This window comes from Elephas maximus, chromosome 1 (assembly GCF_024166365.1).
Source record: "Elephas maximus indicus isolate mEleMax1 chromosome 1, mEleMax1 primary haplotype, whole genome shotgun sequence".
In the NCBI taxonomy this organism is placed as follows: Eukaryota; Metazoa; Chordata; class Mammalia; order Proboscidea; family Elephantidae; genus Elephas; species Elephas maximus.
The window spans coordinates 79,506,450-79,526,393 of NC_064819.1; the positions used below are offsets into that span (position 1 = coordinate 79,506,450).

General features: G+C 40.5%; 1 protein-coding gene across 2 annotated transcripts; it reads left to right on the forward strand.

Annotated features, from left to right (window-relative positions):
- Positions 1 to 1,550: 1,550 nt before the first annotated feature.
- On the forward strand, positions 1,551 to 19,886 carry ZKSCAN8 (zinc finger with KRAB and SCAN domains 8). 2 transcript variants are annotated; one of them, XM_049886172.1, is made up of 6 exons: positions 1,551 to 1,712; positions 5,421 to 5,915; positions 6,575 to 6,701; positions 11,213 to 11,304; positions 11,607 to 11,730; positions 12,405 to 19,886. In XM_049886172.1, the coding sequence occupies exons 2-6, from the start codon at positions 5,499 to 5,501 to the stop codon at positions 13,364 to 13,366; spliced, it is 1,722 nt and encodes a 573-aa protein (XP_049742129.1). In that variant the 5' UTR covers positions 1,551 to 1,712; positions 5,421 to 5,498; the 3' UTR covers positions 13,367 to 19,886. The 2 variants fall into 2 exon arrangements, with proteins under 2 accessions (XP_049742129.1, XP_049742139.1); XM_049886182.1 differs by lacking the exon at positions 1,551 to 1,712 and adding an exon at positions 3,813 to 3,895.
- Positions 19,887 to 19,944: the final 58 nt, after the last annotated feature.

Genomic DNA, 19,944 nt, shown 5'->3' on the forward strand with positions numbered 1-19,944 from the left:
TGGGGTCACATTCACCTTCATCGTAATTCAAAGGTGTCATTTCTTCTGTCTTCCTTATTCACTGTCCGCGTTTCCCATGCACATGAGGTCATTGAAAACACCATGACTTGGGTCAGGCACACTTTAGTCCTCAAAGTGACATCTTTGCTTTTCAACACTTCATGTCATTTGATTTCTTGATTGTGGATCGAAGTAAAATGAAATCCTTGACAATTTCAATCTTTTCTCAGTTTATCATGATGTTGCTTATTGGTCCAGTTGTGAGGATTTTTGTTTTATGTTGAGGTGCAATCCATACTAAAGGCTGTAATCTTTGATCTTCATCAGTAAGTGCTTCAAGTCCTCTTCACTTTCAGCAAGCAAGGTTGTGTCATCTGCATCATGCAGGTTCTTAATGAGTCTTCTGCCAATCCTGACGCACTGTTTTTCTTCATACGGTCCAGTTTCTCAGACTATTTGTTCAACATACAGATTGAATAAGTATGTGAAAGGATACAACCCTGACATACACCTTGCCTGATTTTAAACCATGCAATATCCCCTTGTTCTGGTCAAATGACTGCTTCGTGGTCTATATACAGTTTCCACATGAGCACAATTAAGTGCTCTGGAATACTTATTCTTCACGTCCTTGTTATCCATAATTTATTAGGATTCATACAGTCAAATTCCTTTAGATAGTCAATAAAACACAGGTAAACATCCTTCTGATATTCTCTGCTTTCAGCCATGATCCATCTGACATCAGCAATAATACCCTTTGTTCCACATCCTCTTCTGAAACCAGCTTGAATTTCTGGCAATCCCCTGTTGATGTACTGCTGCAACCTTTTTTGAATGATATTCAGCAAAATTTTACTACGGTGTGATATGAGCGCTGTTCTTTGATAATTACCGCATTCTATTGGATTACCTTTCTTTGGATTAAAAAAAAAAAAAAAAACTATGAACTATGATTAGCAGGAATTCCTCCAGAAATTTGCAGTCCGTGTGGGAGGGCTAGATACATTTCTGCAGAGAGAATAGTGAAGAGCAAGAGTATCTAACAGGGCCAAACGCAAATCTAATCAATCAGTACCATACAAAACCCGTTGCCATCGAGTTGGACTCATAGCGACTCCATATGACAGAGTAGAACTACCCCATAAAGTTTCCAAGGAGTGGCTGGTGGATTTGAACTGCCGATCTTTTGGTGATCAGCCCTAGATCCATAAAGCGCACTCTGTCCCACCGCTACACAACTTGCTCTCGTACTCAGCCCCAGCCTCCCAAGGCCAGCGGCTCTGCCCCCCTGGGACAGTTAAACTCGTCCGCGGACTTGCGTAGTGGGCCAGGGGCGTGGGACAGAGGAGATATCAAGGTCCGTTATCCCTCCGGAGGTTGACAGGCACCAAGGGCCACGCAACTACGCGACACACAGGCAAGGGAGGAACCTGAAGCTAAGCATACTGCCGGTGAGTTGCGAGGTGCCCAGGTCCCCTCAGGGGGCCGACCATAGAGCTTTCAGACCTCCAAGATTCCTAGAGAGCTTCCGGAAGTGCCTTTGGGGCAAGATGCATGTCGGACGGTGTTGTACCTCTGCAGGTTTGGAAGTTAGGGCTTGGAGGAGTCTGATTTGAGTACGGTTATCTCCCTCCCTTTCTCCACGCGCTCTGTCTAGGTCTGTCCACCCTTCGCAGCTTTCCTATCTCTGGCCACCTCTGGAGCTCACGGTGAGTAGTGTTCGGGCTCCAGGCCGGAAGAAGGGGCCTTTTGTGGCTTGACCAGGCCGCAGTTGAGGACAGGCCTGAGGGGTCCGGGAAGGGAGGTCTGTGACTAGGTCGGCGCCCCGGAATGATTCATATACTCTGGGGTTGCCTTGTGCGCTGGCGCAGGCCGGATTCTCGTCCCCAAACTTTCTGCGAGGGAACCTGTTCTGGGGGTTCGCTTTCTTCATCGCTAATTATTTTGTAGTATTTTGAAATCAATTTATTTGTCTTAAAATGCGAAAGGGCCCCCACGTTAGCTTTTATCCAGATATTTCCACGTTCTGAATTGTTTTCACTTAGCAATTTTGCGTTTGAATCAAAGTAAGATTGTCTATATATATGTATTTGTGTATACATATATATGTGTTTAAGTATATGTATATGTTTTTGGAAGCCCAGTTAACCCATGGAAATCTTCCATATTTGCTTTTAAGTTATTCTGCTTTTCGGCATTTTCAGAAAACGGAGGCGTGTTGACTAGATAATTATACAAAATAAACATTTTTGACAGTTTCAGGGTAACGTAGACTTCAGCCTTATTCGGAATACCTATTTTATTTATTAAAGCTATTAAAGCAGATACTTGGGAAATCTTTGGGAGGGATCCCATTTCCAAATCTCGGGCCAGTCATGAGTGATTTAAAACAACCCATATTTCAGTTGTTTCATTAAGCCAGTTAAGTCTATTTATGCAGCAAGTATTGTTTTAGCAAATGCACACCTATTTTGAATTTCTGTTGTGGTTAAATGTAAAATGTGGTAGATGTTAAAACATTTCAGCAAAGAGAATTTGAGATACCTACAAAGCATAATAATTGCTTCACCTACATTTTCTTGGTCTTTAAAGCCTGGAAAATATCTTTTTTGTTTTGTTTTATTTTCAGTTTTCAAACATTTCTCAGATTAGACTTAAACTGAAGGAAGAAAACATTCCTTGTATACCTATTGAAAAAATAATGCTGTTGAGAGTTCAGTTGTGCCTTCAGTAGCTCATAGAATTATAGCATTTGAGATCAGAAAACACCTTACAGATTGTCTATTTTAAACTCATCAATAAATTCAACTAGGTGCTCTTTGAAAATATCTAAGTGGCAGTCTTTATCCAAAAGGTGTTTGCCACCTTAATGTAGACATGAACGTACACAAAACTATTTGAGAGGAGAGTACATTGTGGAATAATTTTGTAGCACATGTCTTTGTACTCAGTTATAGGGTAATCCTCAAAAACTGGCTGCTTGGAGAACGAAAAGACTGAAAATTGGAACTTGATCACTAAAGGAGTAATTAAGATGGGGAATGGGCTGATGGCTGATTTGGTATGATAAAACATAAACAAACCTAATTAGGTGACCTCCATCAGTTGCACTATTAAGTCTTTTTTTTTTTTTTTTTGTGATCCATAGGTTTTTTTCTTTTAATTTTGTGCTTTAAGTGAAAGTTTACAAATCAAGTCAGTCTGTCATGCAAAAATTTATATACACCTTGCTATATATTCCTAATTGCTCTCCCCCTAATGAGACAGCCTGCTCCTTCTCTCCACTCTTTTTCTGTCCACTCAGCTTCTAACCCCCTCTTCCCTCTCATTGCCCCTCCAAATAGGAGATCCCAACATAGTCTCAAGTGTCTACTTGATCCAAGAAGCTCATTCTTCACCAGCATCTTTTTCTATCCCTTTGTCCAGTCCAATCCCTGTGTGAAGAGTTGGTTTTGGGAATGGTTCCCGTCCTGAGCTTAACAGAAGGTCTGAGGGCCATGACCACCGGGGTCTTTCTAGTCTCAGTCAGACCATTAAGTCTGGTCTTTTTACGAGAATTTGGTGTCTGCATCCCACATCCCACTTCTCGCCTGCTCCCTCAGGGGTTCTGTTGTGTTCCCTGTCAGGGCTGTCATTGGTTGTAGCCAGGCACCATCTAGTTCTTCTGGTCTCAGGCTGATGTCCTCCCTGGTTTATGTGACCCTTTCTGTCTCTTTGGCTTTCACTATTAGTCTTTATTTAATATTTCATCAACAATATCAAGTTCTTGAATAGTACACACTTAACATTTAAATATTTTATAGCTACTACTGAGGAGGATTGATTATAAGATATCCAGTTGTTCAGAAGTTACAGATGAGCTTGGCTTTAAGGGAACTCATAAGAAAACACGGTAAGACTATGAGGTTGTGGCATCACGTTCTAAACAATTAAAACTTATAATTCATATCGCATGGTAATGGACCTTTAAGTTTTTAACATTAAAAAGAATAAGTAGTTATTTTAAGAAAATTTAAGAATTTGATTGTTAACTTTTAATTAACTTAGAAAATAAATTATTTTAAAATTACAGATGTTAATCCTGTCTCTTCAAAACAGAATTGATTACACCTTACCTCAGACGCTCCACAATTTCTCATCTTCTTACCCAAATTCACTGTTTCCCCAAATCTCACTATTCCAGCTAAACGAATAATTTCTTGTATAAGGATCAGCACAAAGCTGGTTCCTTTGAGGTGGAGGTTAAAGATATCCCGAACGTCTGACTTTTCCAAGCTGCTGTACCACTCCATCACCTCTAACATCAGCTACTCCCTGTCCCATCTTTGGGGTCCCTAATTTTGCAACATCTCACAGAACTCATGAACCATATAAAGGAAATGGCTCACGCAGTTGTGGAGGCTGACAAGTTCCAAATTCGTGGGTCAGGCGTAGGCTTTTCCCTGACCCTCAGTCTCTGCCCAAACACACTTAGCTTTCTCTCTTCTTGGGCCGGGAAGCCCACAGCAGCATCACCTGCTGCTGGTCTCTCCTTCCTTGGTGGTGGTTGGCTCCTCCACTCTGCTCTGAAATTGTCTCTTTTAAGGCAAAACTGACCAGTCCCCTTGGTAGGCCACAATTAATCACCTTGATGAGAGTTATGAGACTATGGCTAGAAAGGCCACACAAAAGTAATTAATCCATAATCAGTTTCACTGCAGCCGCCAGCCTTTCAGTTAGTAGCCTAGCACTTAACCATCTGTACCACCCAGTTCCTGCCTGAAGTGAAGTAGAGAAAAAGAAAGTGTTCAGACAGCTCTTAACAGCGTGTACCTTGAGCTAGATGGAAGGTGGTTTTATGGAAGTTGGTCTCCTGCATTGAGAGTGAGGGAAAACTTAAGAGCTAAACCATCTGGAAACAGTATACCCCATTATCGTTGAGTCGACTCCGACTCATAGCAACCCTATAGGATAGAGTAGAGCTGACCCCATAGGGTTTCAAGGAGCGGCTAGTGGATTCGAACTGCTGACTTTTTGGATAGCAGCCGAGCTCTTAACCACTACACCACCAGGGCTCTGGAAACAGTATAGGAAATTCTAAAAAGAAGCCAATGAGCAACACGGAGGATCAATTGAAGTTAAACACAAAATTTGAATTAGACCCAGTGTACATGGTTTGTTGACCTCTGACTTTGTTCAGCCCTGTTCCACATCCCCAAGGAGAGAAAGCAAAAGGAAAGATTTATTCCTTGGGTAGGTTTGGCATGGCAGAAAGGTTAGAAAGGTAAGGAGTTATTTCTAGGGTGCATTGGAGAGGATCACTTAAATGGCTGAACCATGAAGTTTATGCCATGGTAGGGAGCTTGTTAAGGTATCTTGGTAAATTACTATAACCTTCGACTTACCTTAATACTATATGTCATTTTCTCGTTTCTCAGAAGTACCATTGGAAAGCTATTCTTTAAGAAGATAAAGAAGGTGGTAGAAAGAAGCCTCCTGAGTTTTTCTGGCCTTAAATGGCTGCAGAATCAAGAAAGCCTTCAGCCCAATCCCTACCTGACCAAGCACCTGAAGAGGACCTTGTAATTGTCAAGGTAGAGGAAGATCATGGTTGGGATCAGGAATCTAATCTTCATGATAATAACCCTCCTGGCCAAGAGCTGTTCCGTGTGCGCTTCAGGCAGTTATGCTACCAGGAGACACTAGGACCCCGAGAAGCTCTGATCCAACTCCGGGCCCTTTGCCATCAGTGGCTGAGGCCAGATCTGAACACCAAGGAGCAGATCCTGGAGCTGCTGGTGCTGGAACAGTTCTTGACCATCCTGCCTAAGGAGCTTCAGACTCTGGTTAAGGAACATCAGCTAGAGAGCGGAGAGGAGGTGGTGACCCTTTTGGAAGATTTGGAAAGGCAAATTGATATACTAGGACGACCAGTAAGTAGAAGGAGGTGTGCATGCTGCGACTGAGAGTCGTGGCAGCTGGGTGGAGGGACGTTGGCATCACAGTGGGAGAATAAATGCTGAGCATTGGTTTCCGTTGGGTGAGAATAAAAATAGTCACAGTTATAGTGTGGTATGACTTGTATTTCTAGAGTGTTGTGTTGTTTTTGTTTGTTTTTCGATAAAGAATATAAATGCATTTTCTATCCTTACAACTTCCCTACATTTGCCAGGTGGGAAACTGATGCATAGGGAGCTTAAATTACTTTCTCAGGGGCATTTAAATAGTTAAAGATAGATCTGAAACCAGAACATGGGTTTCTTGTTTCCTTATTAAAAGTTTTTTTCCACTGAACAGCACTAATTTAAGTTTTTGTTTGTCATTCTCTGTGCTTTGGGAGCACAAAATACAGGTGTTCCATGCAGCAGGGAGGACATCAAAAGAAATCTTTCCTGTCATCACCGAGCAGAAATAATGCCTTTCTGTTCTACTGTTTATGTTTGTGTTTCTTATTACGCCTAGGAAATAAATGAGATTCTGCTTCTTCCTTTCCTCCAACACGTATGCCTATAGATGTACTCTCCATCCTCTTACATCATTTACTACATCTCAAAGGAGTACTGTTATAATCCAGCTGTCCCATTCTTTCCAGGTCCCAGCTTGTGCACGTGGACATAGGGTGCTCTGGGAGGAGTCTGCACCAGAGCCTCCAAGTACTCAGCTCCAACCTGCGGCAACCCAGCACAAATCTCCAATCCGCCAAGGGCTACAAGAGAGAGGTGAGGAGCCAGATTTCATTGGTGACAAGAGGGCGAAGTGCAAAGGAAAGACAGTACATTTGGGATGCCTGTCTAGGTTCTGGAGGACAAGAATCTAGAATGAGTATTCACGCATCAGTCTCAAGATCTGGTTTTAAATGCTTATGTAAGCACCAGTTACAGACTGTCAGTCCCAGTGGTAAACAAATTTAAAAATTTGGAGATTTTTACACATTTACACATTTCTATTACTCTAATGTGTTTACAACATCGGCTGTTTTGAGGTTTTGCTGGCATCATCACGCCACTTTGTATGTTTTCTCAAATGGGCATTCTTAATAAATTCATAACATTTAGGAAATGTAACATTGATCCAATCCTGTTACCTAGTCCACAGTTCATACTTATATTTTACCATAGTAAAATGTTTTTTCGGGTCCAGATTCCAATCCAGGATCACACATTGCAATTAGTTGTACTGTCTCTTTGTTGTTGGTACGAACCATTGAGTCTGTTCTGACTCATAGTGACCCCGTGTACAACGGAATGAAACACTGCCCGGTACTGTGCCATCCTCACAGTTATTGCTATGCTTGTGCCCATTGTTGCAGCCACTATGTCAGTCCATCTCGTTGAGGATCTTTTCGCTCTTTTTTGCTGACCCTCTATTTTACCAAACATGATGTCCTTCTCCAATGACTGATAACATGTCTAAAGTATGTGAGGCATAGTCTCACCATCCTTGCTTCTAAGGAGCATTCTGGTCGTATTTTTCCAAGACAGATTTTTTCTTTCTTTTGGCAGTCCATGGTATGTTCAGTATTCTTAGCCATCACAATTCAGAGGTGTCAGTTCTTCTTGGGACTTCCTTATTCATTGTCCAGGTTTCGCATGCATATGAGGCGATTGAAAAACACATGGCTTGGGTCAGGCGCACCTTAGTCCTCAAGGTGGCATTTTTGCTTTTCAACACTTTAAAGAGGTCTTTTGCAGCCAATTCACCCAATGCAAAGTGTCTTTTGATTTCTTAACTGCTGCTTCCATGGATGCTGATTGTGGATCCAAGAAAAATGAAATCCTTGACAACCTCAGTCTTTACTTTGTTCATCATGATGTTGTTTATTGGTCCAGTTGTGAGGATTTTTGTTTTCTTTTTGTTGAGGTGTAGTCCACACTGAAGACTGTAATCTTTGATCTTCATCAATAAGTGCTTCTGGTCCTCTTCAGTTTCAGCAAGCAAGGTTGTGTCATCTGCATAACTCAGGTTGTTAATGAGTTTTCCTCCAATCCTGATGCCCTGTTCTTCTTCATACAGTCCAGCTCCTCAGATTACTTGCTCAGCGTACAGATTGAATAGGTATGGTGAAAGAGTACAACCCTGACATACACCTTTCCTGACTTTAAACTACGCAGTATCCCCTTGTTGTATTCGATCGGCTGCCTCTTGATCCATGTACAGATTCCTCATGAGCACAATTAAGTTTTCCAGAATTCCCGTTCTCCGCAGTGTAATCCATAATTTGTTACGGTCCACACAGTGGAATGCCTTAGCGTAGTCAATAAAACACAGGTAAACATCCTCCTGGTATTCTCTGCTTTCAGCCAGGATCCGTCTGACATCAGCAATGATATCCCTGATTCCACATCCCCTTCTAAATCGGCTTCAATTTCTGGCAGTTCCCTGGCCAGCAGTCTATATACTGCTGCAGCCACTTTTGAATGATCTTCAGCAAAATTTTGCTTGCATGCGATATTAATGATATTGTTAGATAATTTCCACATTCAGTGGGATCACTTTTCTTGGGAATAGTCATAAATACGGATCTCTTCCAGTTGGTTGGTCAGGTAGCTGTCTTCCAATTTTTTTGACATAGACGAGTGAGCACTTCCAACACCGCATCCAATCGTTGAAATGTCTCAATTGGTATCCAGGCAGTTCCTGGAGCCTTCTTTTTCGCCAATGCCTTCAGTGCAGCTTGGACTTCTTCATTCAGTACCAGTGGTTCCTGGTCACATGTTACTTCCTGAAATGGTTGAACGTCAACCAATTCTTTTTGGTATAGTGACTCTATGTATTCCTCCCATCTTCTTTTGATGCTTCCTGTGTCTTTTAATATTTTCCTGTAGAATCCTTCAGTATTGCAACTCAAGGCTTGAATTTTTTCTTCCATTCTTTCAGCTTGAGAAATGCTGAGTGTGTTCTCCTCTTTTGGTTTTCTATCTCCAGGTTTTTTGCACATGTCATCATAATAGTTTACTTTGTCTTATCGAGCTGCCCTTTGAAATCTTCTGTTCAGCCCTTTTACTTCATCATTTTTTCCTTTTGCACTTGCTACTTGACATTCAAGAGCAAGTTTCAGAGTCCTCTGACATCCATTTTGGTCTTTTTTTCCTGTCTTTTTAATGACCTCTTGCTTTCTTCGTGTATGATGTCCTTGATGTCATTCCACAACTCGTCTGGTCTTCAGTCACTAGTGTTCAACATGTCAAATCTATTCTTGAGATGGTGTCTAAATTCAGGTGGGATATACTCAAGGTCATATACTTTGGCTCTGTGGACTTGTTCTAATTTTCTTCGGTTTCACCTTGAACTTGCATATGAGTAATTGATGGTCTGATCGACAGTCGGCCCTGGCCTTGTTCTGACTGATGATATTGAGCTTTTCCATTGTCTTTTTCCATAGATGTAGTTGATTTGATCCTTATGTATTCCATCTGGTGAGGTCCATGTGTACAGTCACCGTTTATGTTGGTGAAAAAAGGTATTTGGAACAAAGAAGTCGTTGGTCTTGCAAAATTCAATCATGCAGACTCCTGCATCATATATTTTACCAAGGCCATATTTTCCAACTACTGATCCTTATTCTTTGTTTCTAACTTTTACATTCTAATCACCAGTAATTATCAGTGCATCTTGATTACATGTTTGATCATTTTTAGACTGTAGAAGTTGGTAAAGATCTTCAGTTTTTTCATCCTTGGCCTTAGTGGTTAGTGTGTAAATTTGGATAATAGTCATATTAAATGGTCCTCCTTGTAGGCGTATGGATATTATCGTATCACTGACAGTGTTGTACTTCAGCATAGATCTTGAAATGTTCTTTTTGATTATGAGTGCAACACCATTCCTCTTCAAGTTGTCGTTCCTAGCATAGTAGACTATTAGATTGTCCAACTCAGAGTGACCAGGAGTGACCAATACCAGTCCATTTCAGCTCACTGATGCCTAGGATATTGATGTTTATGCATTCTGTTTTGTTTTTGATGATTTCTAATTTTCCTGGATTCATACTTCATACCTTTCAGGTTCTGATTATTAATGAATGTTTGTAGCTGTTTCTTCTCATTTTGAGTCCTGCCGCATCAGCAAATGAAGATCCCAAAAGCATGACTCCATCCACGTCATTATTAAGATCAGCTCTGTGTTGACGAGGCAGCTCTTCCCCAGTCGTATTTGAGTGCCTTCTAACCTGAGGGGCTCATCTTCTGGCACTCTATCAGACAGTGTTCCACTGCTATCCATAAGGTTTTCACTGGCTAATTCTTTTCAGAAGTAGACCACCAGATCCTTCTTCCTAGTCTGTCTTTGTCTGGAAGGTCAGCTGTAACCTGTGCACCATGGGTTACACTGCTGGTATTTAAATACTGGTGGCATAGCTTCCAGCATTACAGCAACACGCAAGCCCCCACAGTATAACAAACTGACAGATGCATGGGTGTTTTTTATTTTTTATTTTAAAGGAGAGATTCCCTCCTCTCTCATTTTATTTTATTATTCCGTTTTATTAGTATGAACTCACAATTTTAAATGTTATTTTATAAATATTTTGTTATTAGATTTGGCCAGAGGAAGCCCCTCAGTCTGTCTCTGGTATCTTTTTGACATGTCCCCATCATTTTTTCAGAATTCCCTTACTTTCTTGGTAGAACAAGATGTTCTTGTCTCAACTTGTACTGCATTTTGTATTTTTTATTTATTCAGTTTATACTTAAATGGATCTTTATTAATATTTCTAAAAAGAAACATAGAAACATTTTCAGTTGATAATATGATTCTTGTCTGAAGACCTAAAGCTTCTTGCCTGAAATGCAGTAGCCTATATTGATTTTGGTAATAAGCTGCCTGGCATATATAGGAAGTAGACATTGGAAGCTAAGGTAGACATTTCAGAAAGGTAGTAGAGTTACTAGAGATAGATTCGTTCTGTTCAGTTTGCCAAGAGATCAGAACCTAAAGAAATAGAGTTCATACGCCTAAGTATAGAAATAGCCTTGGTGTTAGTGAAGAAATTGAAAGGGGATTTCTGTTAGGAGACCAGTACACTTTTTATTTTTGATGCTTAACTTCAGACTGGGTAGGACATAAGTGCAGATGTTTCGTGGACGACCATAGGCACAGAGCCCAGCATGTCAGCACTTCATACACAAAATCTCTGGCATGTATATCTGCTAAAATATTAATAATTTTGGAATTGGTAAGTGCTGGTTCCCGTAGCCACAGGGTCTCATTCATAGCTTCTTTCTCCTCTCAGCCATGTCTGCTTCTCAGAGTCCTACCCCTTCCCAGAAAGGAAACTCTGGAGACCAGGAGATGGCAGCTGCACTTCTCACAGCAGGGTTCCAGGTGAGCTGTGTTCCTTCTCACTGAAACCTTGTAACTCTCTGGCAGTGTTTGTCTACCCCACATCCAGACTATCTATAGCAGAATTTACCCAAGAACTCACCCCAAATTCTTTTGTGTAGAGACGGATTGATCCTTGATTTTCCATTAAATCTGGTAGAGTTTTCTCTTCTTTCCAGCCACTCAGATCCCTTTACGCTGTATGTTTCCTCCTCTTGTATCCTCTCCTAACAATGGTAGATCTCTCTGATGCTCTGAGTCTGTGGATGTCCCAGTCCCCAAATGGGAATCTTGTTCTGTTTCAGACTTTGGAGAAGATCGAAGACATGGCTGTGTCCCTTATCCGAGAGGAGTGGCTTCTTGATCCATCACAGAGGAATCTGTGTAGAGATAACAAGACAGAGAACTACAGAAACATGTTCTCCCTGGGTAAGGAGCTCTGGTGATAATTATCCAGGTTGTTTGTATGTTTAATTTTTTTATGTGTATAGTAGCTGTGGGCTTTCTGAAAGACTTGGTTGAGTTTAAACTCAAGATTCAATGAAAGGATACAAAGTTGAGTGTTCTTTAGGTCTAAAATAAAAGTTTTTATTCTCCAATCTGGGGCTTGCCTTACTGTAACTGGGTAATAGTCTGTTTGCTAGTTGGAGATTGACATCTCTGTAGTGCTCTGAGCTCACCTTTCTTCTACTCTCAGTTTCCACATGGTCCTTACGTAGATTTTTCTCACTTAGGCCTATTGTACCTCCTTCTTTTAATGACTCTTTGGGGCGTTTGCCCATTTTTATTCCACTCATTAGATCCTTAGCATTTCCATATTCTTCCCACTCTGCAACTTCTACCTCTTCTCAGACGATCCCTTTTCTAGTTTAGTCTCCTTCCAATAACCTGTTTTTTCATGGCACCTCTTCCCCAGTTTTCTTGTAGTACTTCTGCTTGACCAGCTCATACCTGCCTATATTATGAAGCAATTTGGGAAACATATAAGCTTTATGTCTACTTTATCTGTTTTCTTTTTCCCTTGTCTTCCATTTCTTTCTCTTAGCATAGAGAATAGGAAGTAACAATGACTTGTTATTTATTTTATTACATTTTTATTTCAGGTGGTGAGACCAGGAATGAGAACAGGGAATTAGCTTCGAAACAGGTAATATCTGCTGGAACCCAGCCACATGGAGAGACAGCTGCCAAATGCAACGGGGATGTTATCGGGGGTCTTGAGCATGGAGAAGCCCGAGACCTACCGGGCAGATTAGAAAGGCAGCGGGGAAATCCCACACAAGAGAGACGACACAAATGTGATGAATGTGGGAAGAGCTTTGCTCAGAGCTCAGGCCTTGTTCGACACTGGAGAATCCACACTGGGGAGAAACCCTATCAGTGTAATGTGTGTGGTAAAGCCTTCAGTTACAGGTCAGCCCTTCTTTCCCATCAGGATATCCACAACAAAGTAAAACGCTATCACTGTAAAGAGTGTGGCAAAGCCTTCAGTCAGAACACAGGCTTGATCCTGCACCAGAGAATCCATACTGGGGAGAAGCCATATCAGTGCAATCAGTGTGGGAAGGCATTCAGCCAGAGTGCGGGCCTTATTCTGCACCAGAGAATTCACAGTGGGGAGAGACCCTATGAATGTAATGAGTGTGGGAAAGCTTTCAGTCATAGCTCACACCTCATTGGACATCAGAGAATCCACACTGGGGAGAAGCCCTATGAGTGTGATGAGTGTGGGAAAACCTTCAGGCGGAGCTCACATCTTATTGGCCATCAGAGAAGCCACACTGGGGAGAAACCCTACAAATGCAATGAGTGTGGGAGGGCCTTCAGTCAGAAGTCAGGCCTTATTGAACATCAGAGAATCCACACTGGAGAAAGACCCTATAAATGTAAAGAATGTGGGAAAGCTTTCAATGGGAACACTGGCCTTATTCAACATCTGAGAATCCACACAGGGGAGAAGCCCTATCAATGTAATGAGTGTGGGAAAGCCTTTATTCAGAGGTCGAGTCTCATTCGACATCAGAGAATCCACAGTGGAGAAAAATCTGAATCCATAGGAGTTTAGCAGAAGCTTCAGTCAGAGTTTGAATACTATTTAGCACTAGTGATACCACACTGGTGAGAGATCTTTCTGTGTAGTAAAAAAGGCAGAAAGTTTGTCACCATTGCAACCAAAATCAATACTGGTAGCAAAGTTAGAATAGCTCTTCAGTAGTTTGGGCCCAGTGCCTTGATGCAGGTTGATTGGATTAAGTGTATTGAGAGGTGTCCAATGGAGTGAAGCTCCCAATGGCCTAATACATCCTTTAGAAACTTAAAAATCATATTGGCTGCTTGCCGTGGCTCAAGGCACTTAACTTTGTCTTTTGGGTGAGTAGCTATAGTTTTGGGAGAGGTTGTTCCCTCCTAGTTCCTCTGCTTCTTCCCACCCTTTGTGACCCCTTTCTCCCATTTATTCCCCTGAAGGTGCCCTTGTGCCCCTAATCTGATCTAAGAGGTTGCTGTAGAGTTCTGAAAAGCAGCCTTTATGTGAGACTTAGGTTTGTATTTAGCTTTCTAAGATCCTAGTTGTAGGGAAATTTTTATAGAGTTTCTATGCTTAAGTGTGCATTTTATTTTGTTCTAATGTTCCTTATAGTCAGTGGCAATCCATATTCCCATGCGAACTCAGAATGCTATATTTTTAACAGCACTTCAGCATTTTTCTTCATATATCACCTTTACTGACTCCACTGAGTCATTGAACATCCGTATCCTTCACCATTCCCTGTCCCAGTACCTGTGTCAGCAAAGGAAGTGGACGCATTAGTGATGGTTGTGGGAGTGATGCCGAGAAAGGTGAGTGGAGACTCAGCCCGGCTGCTCTTAAGCTTGGATAAGTTGTACCTTTTGGTGACTTCTGACTCTCCTTTTCACCTCCCCACTATGACCCATGGTACAAATAGATAATTGCACCATCCTATTTATGGCATCACATGGGAGAAAGAGGAGACAGATGCTTAAAGAAGACGTTAAAATCCATGCAAAAAATGTCCCATTCAGTACTTCTCTCTCAGGTTTCTATCAGCCTGCACAAACCACCTGAGTGGATTTTCTATCACTCTTGTCATTACCCTGGATCCACTTCCATAGATGGCCTTGGCACCTCATTCATCGTTCTCTGTTCTATTTCTTGCTACTACCTTTATAACATTATTATCCACAGAGATGATCTGTCAAACACCTTACCTCACAACTCCTAATTCTCCTGAATTCTGGTGAACTCCATCTATACTCTGCCTGTAATTTACCAGCAAATATACAGTATGAATCTCATCATCACCAGGCACTGTATTTCATCTTTGAGGCTTTCAGTATACCAAAGGATACTGTATAAAGTGATGAGGCTGGTTTAAAGTAACACACCAGAACTATGCATCCAAACATGGGTTGTCTTTTAAAACTGGGAAGTTCTAGCAGTGTTTATTTGGAATAATGCCAGAATTCCTTATTTCATAAACCATACAAGGAAAGCAGTTGTATAACTCTTGAGTCATGTCTCATTTTTGACCACTTGATTACCCACTTATTCACGAGACTTTGAATCAAGTAACTTTTGGCTATTTTCAAAATCAAATCAACTCTCAAAATTGGAATTGATTCCATTAAGCATATTCAGAAGAATATGAAACAGGTTCTGAAGAAAACTCCAAGAGAAGTAACTCCACTTCACACTGTGACTATAAGGGACAACATTTATTAATTGTGCTATTTTATGATTGGTGTTTTTAAAAATCAGTCATAAAATTTGTTATCATAGAGGTCCACAATTTGGATCATAAGTTCCTTCCCAATAACGTCCCTCTCATCCTCATCTTGACCATTAAGAGGAATTTCAAGGTTACTTGTACCTGTTTAATTAAGCCATTGGTACCTAGATGTGACTTATATTCCTTGGTTAACTTTTCCAAAATATTTCTATTATCCTTTATTTTCTTACCCCTTGTTCATTTTTTTTGACGTATGGATTACCATTCCTAATTCCCTTATACTTGAAATTTCAAGAAACTAGAAACAAGTAAATCTAGTTGTCTCTAGTTCTTTGCTATCCTGCTTCGGTTGTGCCTTACCCTCTGTAAGATAACTTGTGCCTGGGGCTAGTGCTACCTTGTGTGCAGATATTACATAGGATGGGTACGTTGTCAAGGGCGAATACACACGTGCATGTGCGCTTACCTATGTATGGGTGCGTGCATACCTTAGAGGAATATTTGTCTTCAATTCCAATAAAAGTTCTTTTAGCAGAGCAACATTGAAATGACTGTAGATGTACCAGCTAATGTCTCTTTAGAGATCAGTACACAGAGTAACATGTAGCCAGATTACTTACTTAAATCTCAAAATTATCAAGATTCTGATATAAATTCAGAGAAAGGAAATCAAGAATATGACCAGAAAGATTAGTGTTATCCTGAGGGGAATGTGAGAAAAGACTATAACTTGCAAGAACTATCAAGGCTGATTCAGCACATCTGTAGAAATAGACAAGTGGGATAAAACAATAGAACAAACCTGTGGTTTCTTTCAGGGCATAAGTAGAAGTTTATTCATGGTTCCTAGTTCTCACTCTTGGCATTAGGATAGCATTGATGAGACCTTATTTTGAGCTCCTAACTATATAAATGGTTCATACTTTATTTTACCTGCATTAAGGTTCTTTATCCTGCAGGATCTTTTTGCTTCTAATCTGAAATGAACTATTCACCAGTACTTGGCTCTCTCATCCTCAGCTTCTTGTTTTAGGATCTGGTATAATAAGGTGGTTCTTCCATAACTGTGTTGCCATCTAGCACAGTTCCAGGACAGGTATCTTAGGTTTCAAAAATTTTATCCATGGAGCAAGGTGGCAGTGCTAGAATGTGGTGGCTAATTCCCATATGGAGCAGATAGCTTTGCTCTTGGTTCTGAAGCTCCAGATAATAATAGTAATAATAATAAACCAAACCTATTTCCATGGAGTCCATTCTGACTCATAGCAACCCTGTCGGACAGAGTAGACCTGCCCCATAGGGTTTCCAAGAAGCAGCTGGTGGATTCGATCTGCTGACCTTTTGGTTTAGCAGCCAAGCTCTTACCCAACATTTATTGAGCACTTACTGTGTGCATCAGCCAAGCCCTATGTTGAACATTTCTCATGCTTATGATAAGTATTATTATTCTCATTTTATAGATGAGGAAACTAAGGCTTAGAGAGTTGAGTTAATCACACAGTGGTAAGTGATAGAGCAGGGATTCTAACCTACACAGTCTGATTCTAGAGCCTGTGCTCTTGACCACTGTGCTGTACTATGGCTAATGAACACTCTAACCCTGACCAGCTGTTTTAAAAGTATGTATCCCTGGTCATAAGAGGTACTGAGGAAGAGAATGTATAATACAGTGCAAACCCATTTGAATTACTGGAAAATTGGTTGAAAGTGCCATTTGGGACTGTAATTACATCATCTTCAAATGTTGATACTTTTTATGTTTTGGTGATACTAGAAAGCTAAATTGTGCAATTAAAACATGTTTAAAAGAGTAACTGGAAGGATAAAGCAGTAACTTACAGATTCAAATATATTTTTCTCTAAACTGCCCAAGGGAAGGTAGAATTGTGGATAGAAATGAAATATTAATGTACCGCGGCAGGCAGATGAACAGTTAGGATGGTAATACTGAGTTCATCTACAGTATAAAATGTGAAAGATGTTCAACTTCATTGCCAACTTCTAACTACCACCCTGTTTCTTCCCTATCATTCCTGTTTTTCAACCCCATTTCCTCATTAATCTATTCTTAAAACTTTTCTTTACTGGAATTCATAACCAGCACTCTGCTAAAATGTCCTTAGAATCGTCAGTGGAAAAATATTAAGGCCTTTTCCTCATTGTTATCCTTCTTGATCTCCACATGTTTCATACTGTTCAATTCCCCTTACATCTCAGGAATTCTCATTTGGATTGTGGGATCCTTTTAGGTCCTTTTTCTCCAGTTTCTGGCATTCCTTTATTGATCTTTTTTCTTCTCTTCCCCACGGAGAATAATCCTCATGTCTTAATTTTATTCACTGTTTTTTAATATTTACTTTTATTTATCCATTTTTATTGGTTACACTTACCTTCTGTATTTGAGTACCTTATTATTTCCTGCCTTATGGATCATCTTGAGATGTGTAGAATTTTCCAGTTACCTAGGCAAATTGATATTTGAAAAGTGAACTCCTCACTCTTCTTCCCCAAGTCTCATATTCCTTTTAAATAGGTATCATAGCTTCACTTCTTTGCCCGGAACAGGATTTATTATTACAATCTTGGAGTTGTCTTTTAATCTTTTTGTGCCTTCCACTCTCCATGTCTAAAATCTTGCTAAAGTTGATCCAATTTGTAGTCATTCTCCTTGAGGCTGGATCTTTTTACATTTGCCCCATCCCTTTGTTGCCCTCCATGGAGAGCCATATCAGCTGAGATCCAGGTTACTGTAATTCTTTCTTTCCAGTTTCCTCATTCTCAGGACCCATATCTGCATACAGTTTCCAACATGATCATTATCTTTCAAAAACACCTACGTGATTAATTCCTATCAGAGCAGTGGTATTCTGGTTCTCCATTGCCTTGCTCTCCATGCTTAATCTTCCTCAACACTCAACACTCTAGTGTAGCCACTTTGATTCATCAGGTTCAAACTTCCACTGTTGTCTTACAAATCTTTGCCTCTGTGCCTTTCTCATGCTGTCCCTTTTGCTTAAGGATTGCTCTTTGGCCCCAGCTCACGTTCATCACTCCCTTCAAAGCTTAGCTTCCTTTGTATCTTTCTGAGTGAGCTCTCCCTGACTGATTTTACCTCCCTTTTTCTGTGCTTCCTTAGCACTTACCTTTTTACTTTTTATTTTGTACTATGGTCCACACACTTACTACTATGTTGCTTTGTAATTATTTTCTAGTATTCTGTATTGTAGTTTTATATTTGTATTTATTTTTAAAGTTAAATTGTAAGCTCCTTGAGGGCAGGAATAGTAACTTTTACATTTGTATCTCTGTGCCCCATAGTGCCTAGTATAATGCTGAGCACACAGTAGGCATTTAATAAATGTTTGTTGAATTATTGTGTGGATTATTTATAGTGTTATCTATGAAATTTTTAAGCTGTTTTCAAAGATGTTTGTTTTTTCCTTCCACTTTGTGTGTTCAAAAAGTACAGACCTATTTCTACGGAGTATAACCCACTGCTGTTGAGTAGATTCCGACTCATAGCGACCCTATAGGACAGACTAGAACTGTCCCATAGAGTTTCCAAGGAGCGCCTGGCAGGTTTGAACTGCCGACCTCTTGGTCTAAAGAGTATAGTATGTACAATTAAGAATAAGGCCAAAAAGTCCAACATTACAAGAATATTGGTTAGAAGCTGAAATATGAAGCTCTTAATTTGTTCGACCAGACTTATTTATTGGTAAAGAAAGAAAATAGAAAACTCTTAAGACTTTTGTGTTAAAATTATGATTGCAAAAGTGCTTGAGATAGGCTTTTGTGTATGGGGTTAGATCACTGTTTCTCAGCTGGAGAAATGTGGCAATATCTGGAGACATTGTTGGTTGTCCCATCATTGGGGACAGTGCTACTGGCCTCTGGAGTGGGTAGAGGCCAGGGATGCTGCTAAACATACTGCAGTGCAAAGGGCAGACCCCCAGCAAAAACTTATCCTGTCCAAAATGTCAGTAGTGCTGAGGTTGAGAAACCCTGGTTTAGATACCGAAAACTAGCATTACAATTAAAAAAATTAGCTATGCCAGGCTTTAAGAGTATCCTAAATGTGTGTGTATTTTGTGGTTTGTATGATTATAAAAGAAAGCCTTAATGTTTAGAGTTCACACCAGCATGTCAGAGTGATGATGGAACTAGGCACAGTAAAATTGTTAATGTTCTAAGATTACTTTGAACATCAATTCTACCACCATTTCTATGCCAGTGGGAAGTTTTGGAGGAGTACATGTCTAGTTTCAGCCTAATGTTTTGGTGTATTGCCTTAGTATACAGAGTAAAACACTGGAGGCTGTCTTTAGCGGGAGGGCCTTAACTTTGTGATCTAAGATTTAGCTTTGGGGACAACACATGACCCTACACAGTCTCCTGAGCAGCCAGCTTGCCAAGGATATATCACAAGTCACAATGTTGTCAGATTGCTAAGTAAAACCCATTTCTACTTCCAACGTTTTTAACATGTTAATCCTAGTTAGAAAGGCAGCTATGTAGGGGAAAATGTGATTTCCTAAATAGTTTTAAAATGGACCTTTAAAAACACTAATCTCCCGGCCAATACATCTTATGTACAGCCATCACCTTTCTGTCACTGGAGACTCTGTGTTGCTGTGAAGCTGGATGGGCATCAGCAAAGCTTGATGCTAAGACTAGTAAGAAGGGCCTGGTGATCTGCTCCCTAAAATCAACCAGTGAAAACAACCATCTGATCTACAGCCGGTCATGGAAATGGCACAGAATCAGGCGGTGTTTTGTTTCATTGTGTATGGATTTGCTATGAGTTGGGAGCAACTGCAGCTAACAATCTCTTTTTTTTAGCTCAATAGAACTTCAACAGCAGCTTTTGAAAGGATTAACTCATTAGAAAATC

What these genes read in the sequence shown, in the direction of transcription:
- ZKSCAN8 (XM_049886172.1), top strand. Translation starts at nt 5,499, where the DNA reads ATGGCTGCAGAATCAAGAAAGCCTTCAGCCCAATCCCTACCTGACCAA. An exon ending in TTGATATACTAGGACGACCA is followed by an intron (nt 5,916 to 6,574) that starts GTAAGTAGAAGG and finishes CATTCTTTCCAG; the next exon opens with GTCCCAGCTTGTGCACGTGG. An exon ending in TTCTCACAGCAGGGTTCCAG is followed by an intron (nt 11,305 to 11,606) that starts GTGAGCTGTGTT and finishes GTTCTGTTTCAG; the next exon opens with ACTTTGGAGAAGATCGAAGA.